General features: G+C 34.0%; 1 protein-coding gene across 1 annotated transcript in view; it reads left to right on the plus strand.

Annotated features, from left to right (window-relative positions):
• The first annotated feature begins 9886 nt into the window (after positions 1-9886).
• The window catches only part of LOC138706187 (uncharacterized), a 31979-nt gene continuing 18273 nt past the window's right edge, over positions 9887-23592 (plus strand). The window contains exons 1-3 of the mRNA XM_069835206.1: positions 9887-10174; positions 19072-19224; positions 22539-22649. Coding sequence (XP_069691307.1) covers positions 10025-10174; positions 19072-19224; positions 22539-22649 — 414 coding nt within the window. The 5' untranslated portion in view covers positions 9887-10024. The remainder of the gene's footprint in view (positions 10175-19071; positions 19225-22538; positions 22650-23592) is intronic.

Raw genomic sequence — 23592 nt, forward strand, 5'->3', positions numbered from 1 at the left:
ATGCCTTTCTTGGAAATAACGAAACCACGTTTTTGCAGACTCCTACGATTTTCACGTAACTGTACTTGGCATCGGAAAGGGTTGTTATGTACCCCTCTCAAAAAGGCTCGATTTTCTTGGGCATTGCTACTGTGTTCCACCGTGCACTCTGATTATGAAACCACTCACTACTGGTCTGTCACTTCTCGACGCAATTCAGCTGTCGGTGTGATTCCTGACGCACATGACGTCATTCAAATTCGTTATCAGAGATCGGAAACAACCTTCTGTAGTACTGATAGCCACAACTTGTTCCTTTCCCTTCATTAGACATCGGATGTTAAGTAAAATGTATACTTTGGATGTTTTAAGAAAATGAAGCTATATAAAGATCCGTGTTGTCTTTCACCCCCTCTTGGGCTTAATTTACCTTCTTTACTGCCATTTTTATCTTTAAGCTTAATTTTTTGATAGTAGGCTCCTACTATCTTATAAACTTTTAAATTGTGAGAAAAATTTGGCATGTCACGAGAGACTCAACATTTTGGACATCTTACAGGCCTTGGCGTACTCACTTGTAAGAATACTTAACCTGTCAACTACGTACTGTAAGTAGTCTCCTGCAGTGTTCGAACATAAGAGAGGCTACCAAGACATTACGAACTTTGTCTTATTTCATATGAAAAACTAATCGTAAGATCTGTGCTAAAATCCTTAAGCGGTTAAAATATGAAGGGATGGGAGTGAAATACAGTGAATATTTTTATAACAACAGACCTCCTCCTGCAGAGCGAATATCGAACTTCGCCATATTCGATTAACTTGAACCGAACATAGAGCTATTGGCTACCGTTTTCAAACCCAGCGGTGTTAGTTATACGAAAGAGGGAGTTTTGGTCTCTCATTCATAATTATAGCTAGTTGGAATATTAGATTTTAGTACCTAAAAATGTAGCCCCTGATAACATTACGGCATTTTTGTGGAGGTCTGTCTCACACTCATAACTTAAATACGAATTACTGGCTTTTCTGCAGGTTTTTGTAAAGCAGAGGTTCAAATCCTGCAAGTTACCTCGGCAGTACGTAGCAGTGTGTTCTTGTTACACAACCGACGAGGCATTTTACGGAGTACATGGGAATGTTGTGATGTGAAAATTTCACGAAAATTCACGTTTTGTGTATCTTCAATACAGAGTCTCCAATCTCGAGTGCCCCCAACACGTATCGGCCGTCTCCGGCCTGTTCCTAGCCCTTCGTCCGCCGCAACGGGACCTGCTTTCACCGTGAAATACGGAAGCACAGACTGTTCTTCCATCATATGATTAACCCTCGTAACTTAGCTGCTGTAGAATTTCATGCTACTTATCTTGTTTTTTTTTGACCCCAAGAATATTTGTTGTTAATAATTAGGAATATTTTATAGCTTAATAATTCTAATTTATTCACAATTTACATTTGAAATGATACATAAGAATTGATACCCGAAATGAGCATATGCTCGTGCTCGGGTACAGTCCAGTAGTCTACATAAATTTTACAGAGATCAATAATAATAATAATAATAATAATAATAATAATAATAATAATAATAATAATAATTGAATAACCGTGACGGAGATGATACAAAGATATAATACAAATTAATTCATTAATAATAATAATAATAATAATAATAATAATAATAATAATAATAAAGCAAAAATATTTACAATAATAAAATAAATACTAAGACAGATAAAATAAAATATAAAACCACTTAGCGAGAGTTACTTACTGCATTTTTATATAACAAGTAAATTGAAAGCTTTTATTGAACCTAGACTTACTCACTATGTTTAAACAATGAATGAATTCATTAATTTAAGACTATTCTATGTCTGTGTTTTTATTTTTTCAATTATCAGATAACGCATTCACTTTCCTTGAGATAAAGCACGAAAAGGAAATTGTTGTTGCATCAAGTGTTCATTATTATGTTTAGGCAAGTAATTAATTTAGTCTCATCATCTGCTGCAGTAGAAACAACAAGAAGCTAATTTTACAAATACAAAAAATTACTCCTGAACCTAAAACATTTTACCCATAGCCTACATGGTAGTTTATGCTATATTTATTTCATTTGTTCAATTTTCAAACTACATGTTCATTTGCTTACAATAAAACACTACCACTGCAAAGTAATTCTAACTAGAAAATAAAGACGTGTTGAATAGCTGGGGCCATCCAAGAAGCCAAACAATAAACATGAAAAAAATCAGTATATAATTATGAAATAACTTTAATTATAAAGGAAACTAAAATAACCAAGGATAGCATAACTAGATTACTGGGACATTTCGGAGTATATGGATGTAGATATTAACAATAACAGATGGTGTGGGGTCAGAAAAGACCTCAGGTGAGTGACTAGGGTTAAATTGCAAGATTGAAAATATAATTAAATGCTATCATAGTATTTAATTTTCCTTAAGTTACAACAAGTGTTCGTCCATTTTAATAGCCCTTTTCAGTGGCGAAGCTCTTAAGAAACTTTTGAGGTTTAGCTACCCAAAATTGGATTATTATTCCTAGTAACAGTAGGCTTATAAGTATCGTAACACTTGGTTGCACGCCTATTTTTCCATATATTAAGATTACCGTTGGCGGTAAGGAGAGAGCAGTGCGAGTCGCGAGGCTTGTGGCGATAGCCTCTAAAGCAGCTTTCAAAATGAAATACAGTATATACATTTATCTTAATTTCTATGAACAAGCGACTGAATACTCGCTTACTGTCATACTCCTATTCAGCTAAACAGCTAATTGATAGTGGTAAGTTTATTGCAGTGCAGTGTTTAATAATGGTTGGTGTTTTTTTCGAAAGGAAAAGAAAAAAGAAAACTGGAAGAGGAAGGAAGAATTTTTCAAGATAGTTGGGAGCATGATTTTTTTCTTCATACCTGCTAAAAAGGAAGGCAGTGCCATGTGTTTATTATGTCGTGACATAGTTCAAGGTTATAAACGATTTAATCTTAATAGGCATTATAATACCGTGCATTCAAATTTTGACAGCAAGTAACCTAAAGATTCTAAATTAAGAGCAGAATAACTAAAAACATTAAAAATGTCAATAGTGTCTGAACAAAAAATTATGTTTGCTGTCGTAAGTGAAAATAAATTGACAACAAAAGCATCGTATCAAGTGATAGAAATTTTAGCACGCAAAATGAAACCGTTTACTGATGCAGAGATTTTTAAGGAGTGTTTTCTTGTCGTATGTGACACATTATTTTCTAAATTTACAAATGCAAAACAGATAATTTGACATCTTTGTTGTCAGCAAACAGCGCTGTCTGAAGGAACACATACTTAAAATGTTGGATAATGTTCTTCATTCATAGCTAGTAGACTAACAGCGCGTCTGACCGCGAAATCTGGTGACCTGAGCTCAAATCCCAGTCGGGGCAAGTTTCCTGGTTGAGGTTTCTTCCGGGGTTTTCCCTCAAACCAGTACGAGCAAATGCTGGATCCCGGACTCATTTCACCGGCATTATCACCTTCATTTCATTCAGACGCTAAATAACCTGAGATGTTAATACAGCGTCGTAAATTAACCCAATAAAAGAAGCTAGAAACCTCCTAACGTAAAAAAAAATAATTTTTTGTCGCCAACGAGTAAGATAAGCCGTTTGAACTTACCGGTCACCCACCGGCAGAGATATAATCCGAGATCTGTACTAGTGCACTCCCAAGTTAATTTCTTTAATTTGTGCCCTAAATTAATTTATTGTTTTAAGAAATAGTGCTTCATAAGAATAAGCACCTTAATTTGCAATAAGATGTGTATTGACTATAGAAAGGTATAGATCTTGTATTATATATCTGCTTCTATGTCACGTTTGCGGCAGGGGGGAAGAGAGAGAGCAAGAAGTTTGTAATGCTTTTTAATGCTCTGACGCCCACGACTAAGATAAGCCATTTGAAATTTTTCCTGTTACTCGCCGGCAGTGATATAATAAAAGAACTGTAAGTTCATATTATTATTATTATTATTATTATTATTATTATTATTATTATTATTATTATTATTATTATTATTATTATTATTATTATTATTCCATTGCTTCTGCCGGCACCCTTCGACCCTTCATACTTTGTGCGCTGTTGCAGGTGTGTGTGTTATGTCTACTTCAGCCCACGCATGTGTTGAATCAGCAGAGGAAACATAAATCTTTTACCGATAGTCACAGTGAAAGCAGTTACCTGTGCAGTGCCACTGCTATTTAAATTCGCATCTACTGTATTGTTTTGTTGTTTTTCATTTGTACTTAGCTAATTTAGTTTATTGCTTATTTTGGCATTATGGAGGATGAGGCCGGATCATCTGCTGTATACAATGCCGCAGTTAAAAAAGACAAACGGATGAGACAACCTGATTTGCGAAGTCATAGCAAGAAGACCGTTTACAATGTGTATAACTTTCTTAAAAATCATCCCTAAAAAATTTCCAGCACTGATTTCAGAAAATCTCAAGATGATTTTCTTTTAATTCATTGAGTAGCGTTAGGCCCCAACGAGTATAATTCATATGTAGAGGATATACAAGAATACATAGGCCTACATACTGTATATAAAGAAAGCAAAATAAGAACAAACAGTGAGGTAACATAAAGTTTTGGGCAGAAAGAAGAAAAAGTTCGAGACCATGAAATAAATAATTCAACTGAGAATTAAAATAAATAATCTTCTCAAAAACGTCTTTTTAAACAATTCTTAAAACACCGGAAATTTGGTAAAATTATGTATTCTAAAGGAAGTTGATTAAAAGTTGTTATTAAAAAATGCGTAATTCCTTTCGTTCCATAGTTACTGAGCAATGCTGAGAAAGACATATATTTTCTTTTTGTCTTGTTAAATAAGTAGGCCTATGTATATCTTTATTAAACTTAAATATAATATTACTATTTATTAAATTGTTAATAACTTTGTAATGAAAATAGCAGCACCTAATTTGATAATTAATTCAACTGGTAGAACGAAAGAAAATTGATATAGACATTTATTTATTAAATGAATGTAGCAGGGACAGTGTAATTGAACGAATTATTATAAATTTTAGGGACAGTGATAGTGAAGGTTCTGCTAGTGAAGAAGAAGAAGAAGAAGAAGAAGAAGAAGAAGAAGAAGAAGAAGAAGATGACGAGGAAGGAAATAAACTTCGGAATTTCCGGTGTGAAGTCCTATAATTACCGAAAATATAACTGGCATAAATATTGGCTACATATGATACATTTTTAAACATCAACTATACTGCATTGTACTGGGAATTAATACATTTTGTTTAGGCCTATTACAGGCGTATTTAACATTGTATGGGCCAATGTTTTCTTAATGAGTATATTTCTCATTTCTTTAAGAACGGCTATATTGTACTGAGAGCTAATCTATTTTGCGTAGTCATATTGTATTAACATATATATGGGCCAGTGACTCCACAACATATATTTCTAATTTTTAAAGAATTACCGTATTGTACGAGGGGTTAATCTATTTTGTGGAAGCGTATATCACACATGTATGAGCCAACGTTTACATAATGTGAATCTTTCTCATATTTTAAAGAACTATTTTGTGCAGACATATTATATTAACCATTATGGGCCAATGTATTCATAAGTATATTTCTTCAAGAACGGTTATATTGTACTGGTGGTTAATCTATTTTGTGCAGGCATAAGTTACTGTAGTAGTTAATGTTTTCATTCATGGGTATAGCATGCAGTGTATAAAGTTCGCTGGAACTTCTCTTGCCTTAAACATCTTATGGCTGAACCAACCATGCATTTACCTTGAAGTGAATATTCAATTGACGCAGATTTTAGAATCGGTTATTATCCATTGTTGTTCATACGATATTCTCAAATATTTGAGAAAAAGAATTAATCTGAGAAAAATAATTTAAAAATGCATTACGATTTCCCAGTTTTTCTCAAAAACGAAACATGGAAGTTACGCAGTTTGCGATTCTGAACAATTAGTTGAGTTTCTATGTAGCCAACAGATTAAGTAAATCACAAACAGAAAGGTCTAGTGAAGATGAATAGGAGCAAAATAAAATTGATATAGGCTAAATTGTAATTTAACTGAAAATATAAATATTGACTTGAATGAACAACAAGCTCTCTACTACCCCCCTCCTCAGGGGGTCGCGACCCACACTTTGGGAAACGCTGATCTAAACGATGCACAAATATTCGTTAAAAACAACTGAACAAGACCAAGATACGGTAGTGCTAATATTATACAGGGTGGACCGCTCGAATGTACCTAATTTAAATTGTATGTGACTGGTGAACGGTTGAAGTTAGAACTTTGCAGTAACGTTTATATGAAAGGAAAACTCAACAAGTTTCGATATGTACATCACCATATCTCTACGTGAGCTTTAGCTGTCACTGTGACGATTCGGACGATATCATCCGCATAGACAAGAAGCTGTAACCCTTTCAATTCCAAACCCTCTCTGTTATCCTGAACTTCCTAATGGCATACAGTATTCTAGAGCAAAGCTAAGAAGGAAAGGTGATAGTGCATCTCCTTGCTTTAGCACGCATTGAAGATATTATGTCGTTGAGAAAATTAATCATTGAGATATATTCCTCCTCTTGTGAGTGACTTTATGCTAATTTGTACAACGACAATTGATTGCACATTGATTAACTATACAAGAACACGGCATTCTTCAAGATAACAATAGAATATCAACTAGAAACCTGTGTTCCTATGAAAGTCTTGCGTTGTATACAGTGTTTCTGCAGGAGTGAATATGGCCGCCGCGTCGGCATTTGTCAGATCAAAAGAATGCCGTACTCTCCAATATACACTGCTCTGGTCGCAAGTAGTTTGGCACTTTCACGTCCCAGCTGGTAGGTGATAAGTGCTGCATTAGCGCTGGATTTTCTAGGTCAAAGCCACAGAAGTTTTGATAGTACAGTAAGTAGGTATTGTGGAGACAAGTCAGAGAAAATTCGATAGTGTGTAAAGTGAATTGTATTTTAGAATAGCTTAGCCGCAAGAAAATGATCAATTTTGAAATACAGTAGAGTCTCGTTAATCCGAACTAATTGGGACCAAGACCTATTCGGATGACAAGATTTTCGGATTAACCGAAATATTTCCTGTAATGCAATGCATGCTATTCACGAGCGCTGAAAGACAGTGGTGGGAGTACCGTGTTGCTATTTTTAGAACCACAACCAACAGATTCATTTCATTACAACAGAAAATTACTGATTTTATGGGCATGCCAAATGTGTAAATTATGTACAAAAATTGAGTGAATTTATACATTTCTTTTTTCTTTTCGCTACTTTGTACTATTGCAATAAATTTGTTTTTTTCTTAAAATAATTTTGTTCGGATTAAGGGGTTAGTACAGCTTACAGCAGTAAAATTTTTGAAAATATTCATTACTGTATCTTGTACAGTAATGAAAATTGGTATAGGCCTATGTATAACACTGTCCTTCTGCTATATGAAAAAAAAATATATTTTTACGATTAAAAATATATATATATATATATTTTTTTTTTTTTTTTCAAAATTCAAAATGGTGGCAGTTTACTGTGCAGTGATGAAGCTTTTCCCTCATAACTCATAAATTTATTAACTTTTTCATGTTCTGTCTCTTTAATTTTATTTCTGAAACTCATGTTTACAATATCATGCTCTTTAAACTACATTTCTTAATAAATAGTATTTTTTTTTTTTTCATTTTGTTTTAAAAGAAAATACTGATATTTTACCATTTTTTTAAATTAATTTATTTTTTATCAGACAATCTATCAAAGTTAGAGGAGTGATCTTGCATCATATTGTAGATATGACATACATAAATACACACAAAAAATTTCATCACAGAATGTTGGATAGTTTTTGAGCTATGTGGGAAATGCTTCATCACTGCACAGTGAACTGAATTTTGAAAAAAAAAAAATGTAAATAATTTTTTATCGTAAAATTATTTGTTTCATATAGCAAAAGGACAGTGTTTTACACATACTAACTTTCATTGTTGTACAAGATACAGTAAAGGAGGGGGGGAAAAAAAAGAATATTTCCAAAATTTTACTGCTGTAAGCTGTACCTAAGCACTTAACCAGATTTTCGGATTAACGAGACTCTACTGTAGTTTTATCAACGATGGCGAACGAAAAATGAGCCAGAAGTGTACTGCTTAAGAAGAGCCTTGGACAGGCACGCAACTTTAACAACTGATAGTGTGCTGCAGCTAAGAAATCAAAAGGAGGATAACAATGGCAAAGGAAACTTTTAATAGAGAAAGGAGCATTTTCTGCGTACCTCTGGAGAAAGAGACTAGTGAAGTCTTTTGTGTGGAGTGTAGCATTGTATGAGGCAGAAACATGAAGATTACGACGAGGTGAAGAGAAACGGCTAGAAGCATTTGCAATTTGGATATGGAGAAGGATGGAGCGTGTGAAGTGGACAGACAGAATAAGAAACGAAGCTGTGTTGGAAAGAGTGGGTGAAGAAAGACTGATGCTGAAACTGATCAAAAAGAGGAAAAGGAATTGGCTGGGTCACTGGTTGAGAAGAAAGTGAAGGGCTTTGTGTGAAGTGTAGCATTGTATGATCTACACCTGTGTAGTAGCGGTTAGCGCGTCTGGCCGCGAAACCAGGTGGTCCGGATTCGATTCCCGGTCGGGGCAAGTTACCTGGTTGAGGTTTTTTCCGGGGTTTTCCCTCAACCCAATATGAGCAAATGCTGGATAACTTTCGGTGCTGGATCACTCATGTCACCGGCATTATCACCTTCATTTCATTCAGACGCTAAAGAACCTAAGATGTTGATAAAGCGTCGTAAAATAACCTACTAAAATAAAAAGCATTGTATGGGGCAGAAACATGAACATTACGACGAAGTGAAGAGAAGCGACTAGAAGCATTTGATTTGTGGATATGGAGAAGGATGGAGCGTGACGAAGTGAAGAGAAGCGACTAGAAGTATTTGAAATGTGGATATGGAGAAGGATGGAGCGTGTGAAGTGGACAGACAGAATAAGAAACGAAGGTACGAAGCTGTGTTGGAAAGAGTGGATGAAGAAAGTATGATGCTGAAACAGATCAGAAAGAGGAAAAGGAATTGGCTGGGTCACTGGTTGGGAAGAAACTGCCTTCTGAAGGACGTACTGGAATGAATGGGGAACGGAAGAAGAGTTCGGTGCAGATGATAGACGACATTAAGATGTATGAGACAAGGAAGAAGGCAGAAAATAGGAAATACTGGAGAATGCTGGGTTTGGAGTGAAAGACCTGCCTTAGAGCAGAACACTATGAATGAATAAATGAATGAATGGTGTCTCAGTATTCTTACGTATACGAGAAAAACTGCCAATAGTAATTTGCTAAAAATGAAATAAGTTTAATTTTAATTTTAACAGTGGATATTTTGTTATTTTTAGTGCATATATAGGCCTACTGGTTCTTAAGTGCATACGAGCATGCATATTTTACCGTCTTTAGTGCATATGAATCCTCATCCTCGTCATGGGAGCTACTATCTAATCGTGGAGAGCATGTGTCACTTCGGTGTTCTTTGGGTTTGCCATTGTTATTTTGTAGATTTTCATTACTATGCAGTGTACTTCAACATTTTAAAACAATAAACGAAGTAAAAGCAAGTTTGTGCTTAAACAGAAAGCTTCCCAAATGTACAGTATTTTGAAACTTCAGATGACGTAGAACCTAGTAGACCTACGTAAGGAGTGTTTGATTCGAAAGTATTCTAGGATTGGACTAATTGCCATTAAATTTGTTTTCAAAAGAAACAGTTTATAGAAGTGTATTGGTCTCTTGAACAATGTGTCACTACTAGTAGGCGTATTCTTTGGCACATACCCCGCCCCTTCGGTCCATTCCCGCTGAAAGCCTTCGGACTGCTCACAAGAACGCTGTTGTCACAAGCCACAATCGATTAGGAGTTCATTGGGAGCAGTTGTGGAAGTGTGTTGGCATTTGAATAGTATTGCCGCTAAAGTTAATAGTCAATATGAAGCGTCAGCATCAGCAGAAAAAGAAGAGGAAGTTGGACTTCAATTTGATTTGTCGCTTATGTTTGAGACAGCGTTGCGCCTTGTTGCCGATTTTCCTTGACAGTACACTGTCGACAAGAATAATGGTGTTCGCCCCCACTCTCCAGGTAAGTTCCAAAACAATCCGCCCGCGGTTGTTATAAACGTTGATTTACCGAATATTATGATTACTATTGTGCTGGATTGTATCTAGTGACGTCATGTAGTTATCATAAGCTCCCCAATTACTTTCGTTCTTTCAGTCGTACGTACGATTCTAGGCTTAACAGTTTTTTTTCCTTTACTTGTGATTCGAACGTAAAGACTACAAAAGATTATGTAAATGACAGTTCAAAACCTATAACTAAAAATTGATTATTATAATAATATGAGCTTAAAATATCGTAATTAGCCCAACACAGCTTACCCTAACCTCGATCTTTTGCAATCATGAAAAAGAAAGAATATTTTGTAGTCAAAACATCGAAACATTCTCGTTACAATTTAGAGAATAATAAGGGAATAATAGAATTACTCACTATATGCACAGAAGGTTGAATCAATCGCTGCAGAATTCTGTTACGGACAGAGCTCTCTTTGTGCATGTGAGGACATGGTATTTGTCACAATGTCTTGTGCACTTTTCGCAGATACATTCAGGTTAGGGATTTAGAGAATAATAATGCTTGTCTGTTACATACTTAAAATCACGTAGCTACACAATTCAATGCTCCATAGGAGAGATAATTCTGTTTTACTTCAGAAGGCCTGTTTAATCTTCGTACCGGACGGAACAAATTATAAAGAATAATAAATCTTACATTAGAAATGCCAAATATTTGTATGGTGATTATTTTGAGATCCACCTAAAATAATTTCCTTCCTTCGTTGAGTTGGAAAATTACAGAAAATTAAAATAATAGGTATATGCGAACTCTTACAGTGCATTTAATTGAATTTTATTTTTCTTAACTTAGTTCACCTGTTCAGAGCAAAAAAAAAAAAAAAAAGAAACATAGGCCTATTTATCCCATAATCTGTCCCATATAAAACATAGCCTATTTAATATTATTTCCAAAATGAGTTCCTTTTTTTTTTTCATGTAAGAAACTGCCTAATTTGTCATTTTTATCGTAGAATTCATTTTTAGTTGAGTATGCCTACATTAGAAAATTGATGAATTGATGGCACGTGACATGCCTTTGTTAAAAATATTTAAATAATTTCAGAAGGTATATAGGCTATATTTGAAACTTGAATGGAGGTAAGCACCATCTCAGCATATGAAAAATGCCTTGAAATTACTATAGAGCTCAGGACTAAATGTGACAGACTTCGCTGTATCTGTTACAAAACTCGGCATAGAGGTAAAGTGACCAAGATTTCTTACCATGTTTAATAAATGTGTTATAACTTAATAATTATAGAATGGAAGAAATTTTTGTTTTTAATGTGTTTTAATTATAAATAAGTTATAGCCCAGATTTTGTATGGAATACCTGTATGTATATTAGGTTATGTACCTGTAACATTCTAAGGAAGTTTCTCAACAATTAATGCCTTAGCCGACGATTTTACATCAATTTGATTGTGTGAGGCCGAGAAATATGTGAAAAGATTTCAATGATTTAAGATCCTCGGCCTGACGTCACTTAGATATCCTCTCAACTAACCCACTAACCTTGTCATATCTTGTAAAAGACTGGTGGTTCCTTGCTAATTAGTGAAGTTCTTTTATTTGTTTGGATCAGATTTTGGCAGATACTTTAAATCTAATTTTCTTTTTGTCTTTAATTTAACTTAGTGCTGGTCTGCACAGTGAGACCTACATGCTTGTATTTTTTCTTTGTCTTTCAAATAACTTTACAGTTTTGTTTAAAATGTTTTGTATTATGTTTGTACAGTGCCTTTCGCTGTCGAGTCTCCCGTTGCAGTTGGCCGCAGTTCTGGGAGCTCGGTTATCAACGGTTGTTATTGCCTGCAATAACCAAACTCCCGGCACTGCTGCCGACTGCAGTGGGCAACTCTACAGCGAAAGGCACTGTATATGGAAAATTGAAAATACATGATCAATACAGTAGTATAGTGAAAAAGTAACTATAAAAATAGGTTTATACATGTCTAAAAGTAAAGAAAATATTGCTAATTAAAATTAAATTGATATTGGTTAAATTATTTAGAGAGATATTATTATGAATTAATACTAAGGCTACGTACCCTGTAAACTTACACTTATTTTTGTATGTTTAACTGTTTCATTAGAAATGCCAGTCTGAAAGCTTTCTCTGTCCCTATTTATTTCTAAGTTGTGAATGCCCTGCACCAAAAGTAGAAAAAATTCTTTCCACACTTGCAACATTGATGATGCTGTAGTTGTCATAAATTATTGAAAAATTACATATTTTTCATTTTGTTCTATTTCACTGCCAACTATAACGGAAAATTATTTCCACCAATCATAATCAGTATCACTCATGCTGCTAAGAAACTCGGGGTTAAATAGTGGTTCCATAAAAGGTGGCAGATTGCTTGGGGGGGGGGGGAAGACATATTGAAGACTTGAGACCCAGAATTATCTTGTATTAATTAAAGTCCTCCATTTTTTTTCTTTTTTTTTTTCAGTTAGACATAATTTGCTATGACAAACACTCTTTGCTAGCTGCCAAGTCTGAGAGACTTATTAAAACATGGTTCAAACACATCAGTTTACTTGATGTTTTACTTGCACATGCAAAATGTTGGAAGTAAGAAGGAGCATGTGGACCATAAAACTGAGCGATTTTTAGAACTGAATGAAGATGGAACACTGAGTTGGAGGCATTCATTTCTAAAAATCGCCGATGTTTTACAGTCCATATGCTCCTTTCTAACTTACTTCCAACTTTTTGCATGTGCAAGTAAAATGTCAAGTAAGCTATTGCGTCTGGACCAGGCTTAAGAAAGCAGCCAAATGGACAACACTTATAATAGCTTGATCATATCCAGAATTGTACCTCACAACTTCAGCATTACCAACAGTTTTCAATTTAACACCAAGTATTTTCCAAATTAGCACATATTTGGCAGTTGTGCAATGTTACTTATTTCCAAATTGCTTTTAAGGAACCTGGAGGTTCTTGTCGCCCTCACATAAGTCTGCCATCAGTCCCTATCCTGAGCAAGATTAATTCAGTTCCTACCATCATACCCCACCTCCCTCAGATCTGTTTTAATATTATCTTCCCATCTACATCTCGGCCTCCGCAAAGGTATTTTTCCCTCTGGCTTCTCAACTAACGATATATATGCATTTCTGGATTCGCCCATATGTGCTACATGCCCTGCCCATCTCAAACGTCTGGATTTAATGTTCTTAATTATGCCAGGTGAAGAATACAATGCGTGCATTTCTGAGTTGTGTAGCTTTCTACATTCTCCTGTAACTCCATCCCTCTTAGTCCCAAATATTTTCCTAAGCATCTTATTCTCAAACACCCGTAACATTTGTTCCTCTCTCAAAGCGAGAGTCCAAGTTTCACAACCATACAGAACAATGGTAATATAACTGTTTTTTAAATTCTAACTTTCAGATTTTTTGAGAGCAGATTTGGATGATAAAAGCATCTCCATCGAATAATAACAGGCATTCCCCATATTTATCCTGCGTTTTATTTCCTCCAGAATGTCATTTATATTTGTTACTATTGCTCCAAGTTACTTAAATTTTTCCACCTTTTCAAAGGATAAATCTCCAATTTTTATAATTTTCCATTTCATACAATGGTCTGGTCACAAGACATAATCATATACTTTGTTTTTTCGGGGTTTACTTCCAAAACTATCTCCTTACTTGCTTAAGTAAAATTCCCGTATTTTCCCTAATCGTTTGTGGATTTTCTCATAACATATTCACGTCATTCACATAAACAAGCAGCTGATGTAACCCATTCAATTCCAAACCCTCCCTGTTTCCCTGGTACACACACAAACTCTTTTAATTACATAGCACTCAATTCTGACTCCTTATTGTAAACAATTTTCAACCATTTATCAGTAATACTGTGACAAGAAGGAAATTCATAACCGGACCTCAGAAGTGTACAGGCCTACAGTTTCTTAAATTCTCTATGTTCCATTATTCTACCTCGGTAAAGGACAGTGTTGCAAATACAAATCTACATTTGTTCTTGCAGTTTTTTTTTTTGTCCTTCAGATGTCTCTGAAATGAAATTATCCATTGTTGAAACTTTTTAGTGGAACATTGCCCTAATTCTGAACATAAACACTTGAATAATTTCAACTCCCTGCCCACTGTATTTTATAATGACTTCTGTAATTACAGTAATGTTTAGGTGAGGGGTTTGGACTTTTTCCATTGCTGGTTGTCACAATCAAAAAATTAAGACACAACGTTTTGAAGGGTGGTTCTCCCTTCGTCTTCAGGTGGAAGGAAGGAAGGAGAGAAAGGAAAGAACCTTCTGTTGGGATCGTTACGTACAGCTATTCTATATGACTGATTTTTTGATTGTGACAACCACCAATGGAAAAAGTCCAAACCCCTCACCTAAACATTAATGATCCACCATTGCTTTCCAACCCCTCATTTAGATCAATTCTGTAATTACAGCTGAATACCATTAAGTAAAGTATTTACTTGTATTGCCTAGAGATGTTGATGGAGTGTTAACATCACTTGTTGAGAATTACAAGTTTCATTTGAATTTTCATCTTCTGTGGAACATTTACTCTTGTGTGCTTTCAGCTGAGCCACAAGCCTCGAATCTCCAGTTTACACACTTTACATTTGGCTCTTAACCAGTTTTACTTGGTAATGTGGGCACTTCTTCAAAATAATATATTCATAAAGGGTCACGTTTACAACTAGTAGCTGACATTTTTGTGAGAAAATACCAGTACGCAAAATCGTAAACTCTTTCACTTTAAAATGCACTAGTAAGTTAATGTCTGTTCCTACATTGTTGACTGTTAACCTTAATTTAAATTTGAATTTTAAATCGAGTATTATGCCTGTGTAGTGTTAGATTTGCATTAAAAATAAACTTATTTAAAATAATAATCAAAATTATTTGGCTTAAATAATAGAAATAATTTTGTTTAAATCATGATTAAAGTAATTTGGATATTAAAATCATTTGATTTAAAACTTGACCAACCATGTTACTTATATTTAAGTAACAGTTTCAGAAATTATTATTATTATTTTTTTTTGTTGTAAGAAAATGAAATTTTGTTTTATAGCAATGATTACTGCATTGAAAAAATATTGCAGTAACTTTAGTTTAGTGGAGATTTGGTAAGTAAATTTGGCAGTTCTACTCTTAATCGCTCCTATAATGAGGTAAATATCTGTATCACACACACTGTAACTAAAAAAGAATGTTTTCACTGTGTACATTATTAATCGACAGATCTAAAAGTTTTACTAATGCAAATCATGCATTTGTTCTCAGTAAATAGCCAAGTGCATGAGCAAAGAATAAGGTAAATTCATTGGCATGATGTTTTTACTATAAAATTGTAATTGCAATTGTATATTTCGAGTACAATTGTGTATTTATTGCTATGATAAAATGTAAACCTAAGTATTTCTTTAATTCAGGTCTGACTAGTAATATAAAGAATTTATATATAACTTACACAGGGTGCCTAGTCACTTTATAGTGTATGGTACTTATCTGGGGGGGGGGGGGAAATGCACTGCACAGTGGGCCAGAAATGAAATCTGAAGGAAAAAAATTATTTCGCTCTGCTACTTAGGCCTACCTTGTATGGCTTTTACATATTTGTGAATATACTAGTATAGATGCATTTAAAACATATTTAGGACAATATTAATATATTTTTAAAAGAGGGGGACATACCCCTTCAAGTATACTGAAAAATTGATGAAATCCAGTGTTTTTTTTTTTCCCCTCAGCAATGAATAATTCTGTAACCTTGGAATTGTATATACTGAATATAGGGCCTACACTACTTTTGGAATTGTATACTATTTTCAGATTTAGTAAAATGTTACCATTAGGGGTTATTAGACATACAAAATGGCACCCATAACTTTTGTTCATTTAAACGGTTTTGCTGATAATTCAAACAGTTTTTAAGATATTCCAATGAAGTTTTGCGTGCAATTGTATTTCATACTTGTGAACAAACCTACCTAGAACTATTGGTTTAACACTCATAGTTTAGGTAATACAATTAAAAAAATATATATATTTCTACTGAAGGTTCTATATCATGTTATTTAAATGACATTCAGGAATAAACAGAAAAAAGAATCACTCGGAAATATTGTATTTGTGGAAATTATCAGAGAAACTGCATTTCAATGCACAAAATGCAGCTGCCATTTTGAATTACTAATTACCCGTAACGGTAATATTACTAAATTTGAAAGTAGTATACAGTCACAGTCTGCTATATACAGTCACGAAGCTTGAGTTTTGAGGGTGCTAGAAACAATAGACTGTGACGGTACCGGTACTATTTTGCATTGCCTGTAATGAGGCGATATTAGCGATCCTAGTGGTGAGCAACTATCTAATGTTTGCATATTTACTACGTATTGAGCTTCGCGACTGTATATATTAGACTGTGATACAATTGCAAGAATAACTTTTATTGAGCATAGGAAATTTCAAGGTTACAGATTTATTCATTGCTGGGGGAAAATATTGAATTTCACTTATTTTTCGGTATCTACTTAAAAGTGTATGTATGAATAACCTATTAAAATATTATCAACTTAAATCTTGTCTACAATACATAATTTGAAAGAAATATACATATATTTTCATGCTAAATATTATCATTGCACTTTTGGAAGAATAAAAATATTCAATGTCTACAGTCTTTAATTCAATGGGTACATTGTTCATACTCCATTTTATGCCTTAAGAATTCGTCCAGAATTTCAAAACAGATCTGTTCATTAAATAATTCATATTAACATACTGGCTTTTTGTTAGGTTATTGTATGCTGTTAAATGCTAAGGCCTGTTCTACACTGTGTGGAACTGGTGATAATGTAGATGATTTATATGCCTTTTAATTTTTTTTTTTTACTCTTGCTGGAGTTGCCTGAGTAATTCCTTTCACAATCTCTGCAGCATCCATTTTACCACGTGCTCCCAGGGACATCCCTGTAGCCAACACAAGCTCTTCTTGTGAATGCTCTTCAGTTAGTGGCCATATTAGCATTCTATTGTTTTTATTCCACTTTCAACAACATTTTTTTCTGGGCCTCCCCACACTTCCAGAAGAAGTTCCAAGTGTTCCAACAGAAATGGGAGACTTCTTTTTAGCAAGTTACACATTTTTTCAGGGAACTTCACCTCTCCTTCCAACTAACTACACTTTTTCGAGAATCTTTTCTGTTGCATTGCCTCCAATGTTTATCAGATTCACGTGTAAATAGATGTAAATATTTTTAATACGCAAAATGTCTTTAGAACACTCTTCTAAGCCATTTTTTTAGCACATAGTCATATAAATCTTTACTTATTCCAAGCAGAACGTCGTAAAGCCACCGGCAAGAAAGAACAAAACGTGAGGGCTGCTAGCTCCAGTCTATAAAGAAATAATATTTTAAGAAAAGGGGTAACAGTGGACAAAAAGTGATAATTACGCACAATAATAGACACATGTAGCTATCACACACAATCATAAAGAAAACTTAGACTTGTAATTTTTTGTATGTCAATGAAAATGTATAAACGTGAAATTTTTGTAATACATTGCACATTTTCTTTGAATAATTTATTTAAAATTACTTGTTCTTTCAATACACATTTTAATGAATGAAATAATAATACTATATCTCTAAGCACAGATTCCATTTATTTTCCGTGTGAAATTGTCGCCTCTTGTCTTCTATTTATAGCTGTTACCTCATGACTGAACGCTAAGAACTTGCATCTCGCACAGACTGCAGATAATGCACCAGTTTACACTTATTATAGTTTTTAAGCTTAACTTTCGTTTCAAATTCATCTGTCAGTTTCTTCATTGATTGGCCATGGTCTCTTCTTCCGTTTGAAATGTATTTCATTATTAATTTTGACAGTCCTCATCTGGTCATTCAGTTTGCACATTCAATCCAATTCGTTTTGAATGTTAATACTTTTTCCAAAACCCGGTTATGGAAACCAGTTGCTATGTCTGAGGGAATCATTGTGCTAACTGTGTGATACCGCCATCCTGGTTGGATAACTGTTCACCTCTGTTGAGAGATGTGTACATGAGGTCAGCAGCCAGCTGGTCGGCCTTGGTCCTTCATGGGCTGTCGCAGCACAGATTTAATACTTTTTAATTGATTTTTTTTTTCAAACTGAGGTTACTTTTAGTTCTAGCAAAATTTCATCATTTGATTTGACATCTAATCATTTGTATTCTATGGTGGCAGTCCTGTGACTTGCCTCACTCTGGGTTCGTAATTTATTTGGAGGAAATTTTTCACATAGTGTGAGAGGGATGTACAATGGGTCAGATTAATAACTGCAAGTGAGAGGAGAAAGCAGATGGAGGAAAAAAAGAAAAGCATTATGAAAAAGAACATGGAGTCTCTAACCATTAGGTCTCTTCTCAAAATTACAGTAAGCTTAGGCAACCAGTAACACAACATTCGACATAAAGTAATTAAAAAGTGTATGAAATTACAATAAAAAGCTCCAATTATGAAATTACAGTAAAATATTTCAGTTAAACGTATTTGACATTTTCTTGTACCAAGAATGAATTATTCTAAGGCTAGAACAGGTCAACAGTGATCTATGTATATCCTTGAAAAATTAATTATGATTGTGATGATGGTGATGATTATTGTTCTTTTTTTACTTAAAATTAATTTTATTATTGATTATTTAACGACACTCTTTCAACTAGGATACATTGTACTTTTAAAAAACATGCATATGAAATATTCAGTGCTTACAAAGGATATATTGGCTTTGTGTTGACGACAGACAAGTGATTTCATGTTCATATCTCGAGTAGCAATGGATGTCTTAGTGTATTCCATTCACAGGTTGCATTACAAGACGGTCTGCCAGCAAATATATGTGAGGAGTGTGTGTGGATGACCAATATGTCATATAAATTCAAACTGCAGTGTGAGAGCGCAAACAAGGCATTGCTTGAACAGCAGAAAGGCCAGGACAGCGAATCCTATTACAATAAGGTATGTTGCATTTTGCAGATAGGCCTACTCAGTATGATTCATGTTTTCCCCAGCAATACGTTATATTATAGTACTACTTTTATCATTATTGCAGTTTATTTATTACATTTTTTTATTCATTATTTATTGGATGACATCTGTGGTCTAACATGGGGTTTCTGAAACCTCTGATATGTGGGCCAGTGAATAGGTCAAAATCTTATTGGAATTGGTAATGGATAGTATTAGTTAAAAGTAAAATAGTGCTCGTTCCTGATACAGAGGTTCATAAAAAAGTGATATAAATAAATAAGCAGTAATATTACAAAAATAATTAAAAAAAAAAATACAAATTTATCTTCACTAATTTACATTAAGAATATTGTATGTATGTAATGTGTGTATCACAGTTTACTATGCATAGAGATTTAACATGAGAAATCAATATTATTTGTTAAATACTATCTTCTCTGTATGTGTCACAAGAAAATTTTATAGGGAAAAATGTTAAGGGATTAAAAATACATTGAAATGCACTAACAACTGTTTTATTTTCTTAGTAGGTTCAGAGGAATTAATTCAATAAAATTATAAAACTGTGTAACTTCATTTTGTTTTATTTAACATTTTACATTTATTTGTTATACAATCAATTACCGTACTTTTATTTCTATTGTATTTAACATAGAGTCTTCGTACACTGTAACATGGAGCCATGATAGAAATAACATAATAGTACTTAAAATCATATGAAAGAAAACTAATATCAGACAAAAGCAAAGCATGGAATAATATTAATCATTAATAAATTAGATTCTCAAACAAGCCAGCTTTGATAGTCAAGCAATAACATAAACGATCGTAGAACTCTCTCCTTACTTTTGCCAACTGGAAATGAGAGATCTTGGAGCAAGTGTGGATATTCTGTTTTTTATTTGTCCCCACAAAAGAAAATCATTTAGTCTGGTGGTCTAGTAGGCCAAACTATTGTACCCCTTGGCCTATCTATTAGTTAGGGAAAGTTTACATTTAAGTGATCATGCACCAGAACACTATTGTGCGTGGTGCATCCGGGATGCTGATAATTAATTATTATACATCGGATTTGTAGGTAAAAGCCTGTTTTGTTTTTGAAGAGATTGAACCATATTAACCCTTAAATTGACAAAACTTCATTTCTCACACTAGTCTATTAAACCGTGTCTGACTGTAAAGAAAATAACTATCGCAATGTCCATATTTTATATGTTGTGCAATATTACAGTATTGTGAAATTTTAATTTTCCTACCAATTTTTTTTCTATTCTATTAAAATTATAGTATATAGCCTATTAACCTGTTGTATCCTATAGGATACATTGCCAATTTAAGGATTAAGTTGTATTAATACGTTTAATGGATTTTTATAAGTAATAGTGCTAATTTTATAGAGCCTGAAATGCCTAATTTGACGTTAGAACCAGTTTTAGCCTATTTCATTTTAAAATACTAATAATTCAATTTTTTCTATTTTCTTTCTTTGTAACGATTAAAATCTACCCGTTTCATTTTGATGAATGGCAGGCATTATTTCCTCTTTGGAAAATGAGGTAACTTGCATCTCCTATGCTAAGGATGTTCTTAAAGATGACTCCACAGGTAACATTTACACTCTAGGTTGCTGTAATTGCTTTTTTGGAAATTACCAGGAAACTAATCTGTGAGCAGTTTCACCTTTCAGTTCATGATATAGAGAAATTTAGCTCAACACTCGAACTAATTGGAGGAAAAATAAATGAAAAATTAGAAAATATTCTCCAGAAGAATCCTGGACCTACTTATCTCAATGCAGCAGCGAATATTTTCTTGGGGAAGTGTAACAATGAAAATGTTGCTTTCCAGTATAGAGAATTCCAAAATTGAAGTATAATATTCCTGCGACATCAGAAGACGTTAAACATTTGTTTTCTGCCTTCAGGTTTGTCCTAACAGACAAAATGAGTCAATTTTCTCTCGAAGATTGGAATAGTTACTGGTTGAGTATTGCAGGTGCAATTATGAAAAGTACATGATGGCTAAAATGAATTAATCTTAATGTAAATTTAGGGAATAAAATAATGCTTCAGTTTTTCATCATCTTTGTGTAGTTCCAGTGGCTCATCCACGAGGGGGGGCTCAAGCCTCCCCAAATAAACAAAAGGGAAAAGAAAGGAAAGGATAAAAGCTCGAATTTCTGATAATGTTTGAAGTACCTAATGCAACTCTTGTTCGGAGTGTGTCTGGCAGCTCCAACCAGCCAATTACATCTCACTTATGCAGTCTATACTTCTCAAATCATCCACAGCTAGTTCACTGCTGTGGAGTGACAGAACAGCTGACTGTGAAACGAGAGAGCCCGGATTCAAATCCTGGTAGGGACAAGTTACCTGGTTGGAGTTTGCTTTGTCTGAAGCAGAGTTTCTGGGTAACTTTCGGCGTGGACCTCGACTCATTTCGCCATCATTAATTCACATATCATCATCCATATCATAGACTGGATTAAGATCACAGTGCAGAATGCTGTACTTGTACAAGAATGTGCTGGTGTAAAATGTGTATTATGTATGATTTTCTTGCATTTTTTCAGATATGTCTCCTTTCCTTAGTAAACCTTTCACTTCTTGATAACATCTCCTGCTATACTGTATTCTTCTAGTAATTTCATGTTATATCTTACCATCATTAATCACTTCACTTCCCAAATACTTGCCATTTTCTACTTCCTCTAAATATTTTCCATTTAATTTGATTCTGAGTTTTGATTGTGGTATCCTTGCTATTTTCATTGGTACAGTGGAATTGAATATTTCATTTTGGTTCAACATATAAAATTATAAAACTGGTTTATTCATTAGTTTATTTGTCATAGTGGCCCTTTTGAAATATCTGTAATTTTCAGTTTTTTCTTCGTTTATTTTTAATCCATATTCATCTATTACAGTATTTCAATTTAAATGTTAAAATCTTATATATACCGATACTATTTATTAACATCCATAGATGTTAATATATATAATATAATATAATCTATATATTCCATTTTGAATCTTGCGTACACTACTTTTAACACTTGAATATAAGTAATTGATTAACTAACGGACTTACTCGTGTTAATTATGTAAGTCTCTGCGGCTTACAGCTGTTTTGGTGCTTCATCACACCATCCTCCAGGATGTAAGCCGCACACTTACATAATTAACACGAGTAAGTCCGTTAGTGTAATCAGTTACTTATAATCTATATATTATATTATAATACATAGATTACAGCCATTATTCCTAACACTGGTTGATTAAGATTTTTTTTAACATATCTAGTTACAGAAGATTCTACGTACAGAAGATGTAAGGAGACTGACAGAGCAAGTTACTGTACAAACTGCAGACACAGCAGTAGCAAGTTGTTCTAGTGCTGTGGATGCGAGTGGGGTGAGTAGTTTCCTGTTTCACAAAGTGTTGTGGTGGTGGTTGTAATTGTGAAAATATATTTAGTTATGCATCTTACTCTCTCCAAAATGTTACATACATACTGGTATGAGAAAAAAAAAATTTCATATTAGGTGTGACAATGTTAAGGTCCTATCAATACATTTTCACTTTTTTAACAATGCCATCTTTATGTCTTGTAAAGATTGATAGAACAGTGACATGTTGCAACTTGGCATAAAAGTTTTATATTTAACTGAATGTAGCCTACTTGATAATTCAAAAGTAGCACAAATTAGAATTTTACAAAAACATAACCTTAGTATGCTCGTGTGTGGAAGTGAAATTTGGACGTTATACAGAAGGAAATATGTACTGTGAAATCGTCCTAATAACTTACCTACAGAAGATGAAGAATCTCTTTCTATTTAGTTTTCTACGCTGGATACCTGGATTCAAATCTCAACAACATCAAGGTGTGAGTAGAGATGAATAATTTATCTGCCAAGAGCGGGTGAAGAAAGAATGATGCTGAAACTGATTAGAAAGAGAAAAAGAAATTGGTTGGGTCAGTGGCTGAGAAGGAACTGTCTACTGAAGGATGCACTGCAAGGAATGGTGAACAAGAGAAGAGTTCAAGGCAGAAGAAGATGATGTATGATAGACACCATTAAGATATATGGATCATATGCAGAGACTAAGAGGAAGGCAGAAAATAGGAAAGATTGGAGAATGTTGGGTTTGCAGTGAAAGACCTGTCCTTTGGCAGAAGACGTATGTATGTATGTATTATTCCACCATCTCTCCATATTGTCCCACTTATGAAATAAGTCAAGGGACAAGAAAAAGGAGCATGAAAACGAGGAAAGAATAGGAAAATATGAAATAGAAAAGAAAGACAAGATGATGAGTTTACTAGAGTTACCATAATTCTGGAACAGAAATA

Source organism: Periplaneta americana, chromosome 9, assembly GCF_040183065.1.
Source record: "Periplaneta americana isolate PAMFEO1 chromosome 9, P.americana_PAMFEO1_priV1, whole genome shotgun sequence".
Taxonomy (NCBI): domain Eukaryota; kingdom Metazoa; phylum Arthropoda; class Insecta; order Blattodea; family Blattidae; genus Periplaneta; species Periplaneta americana.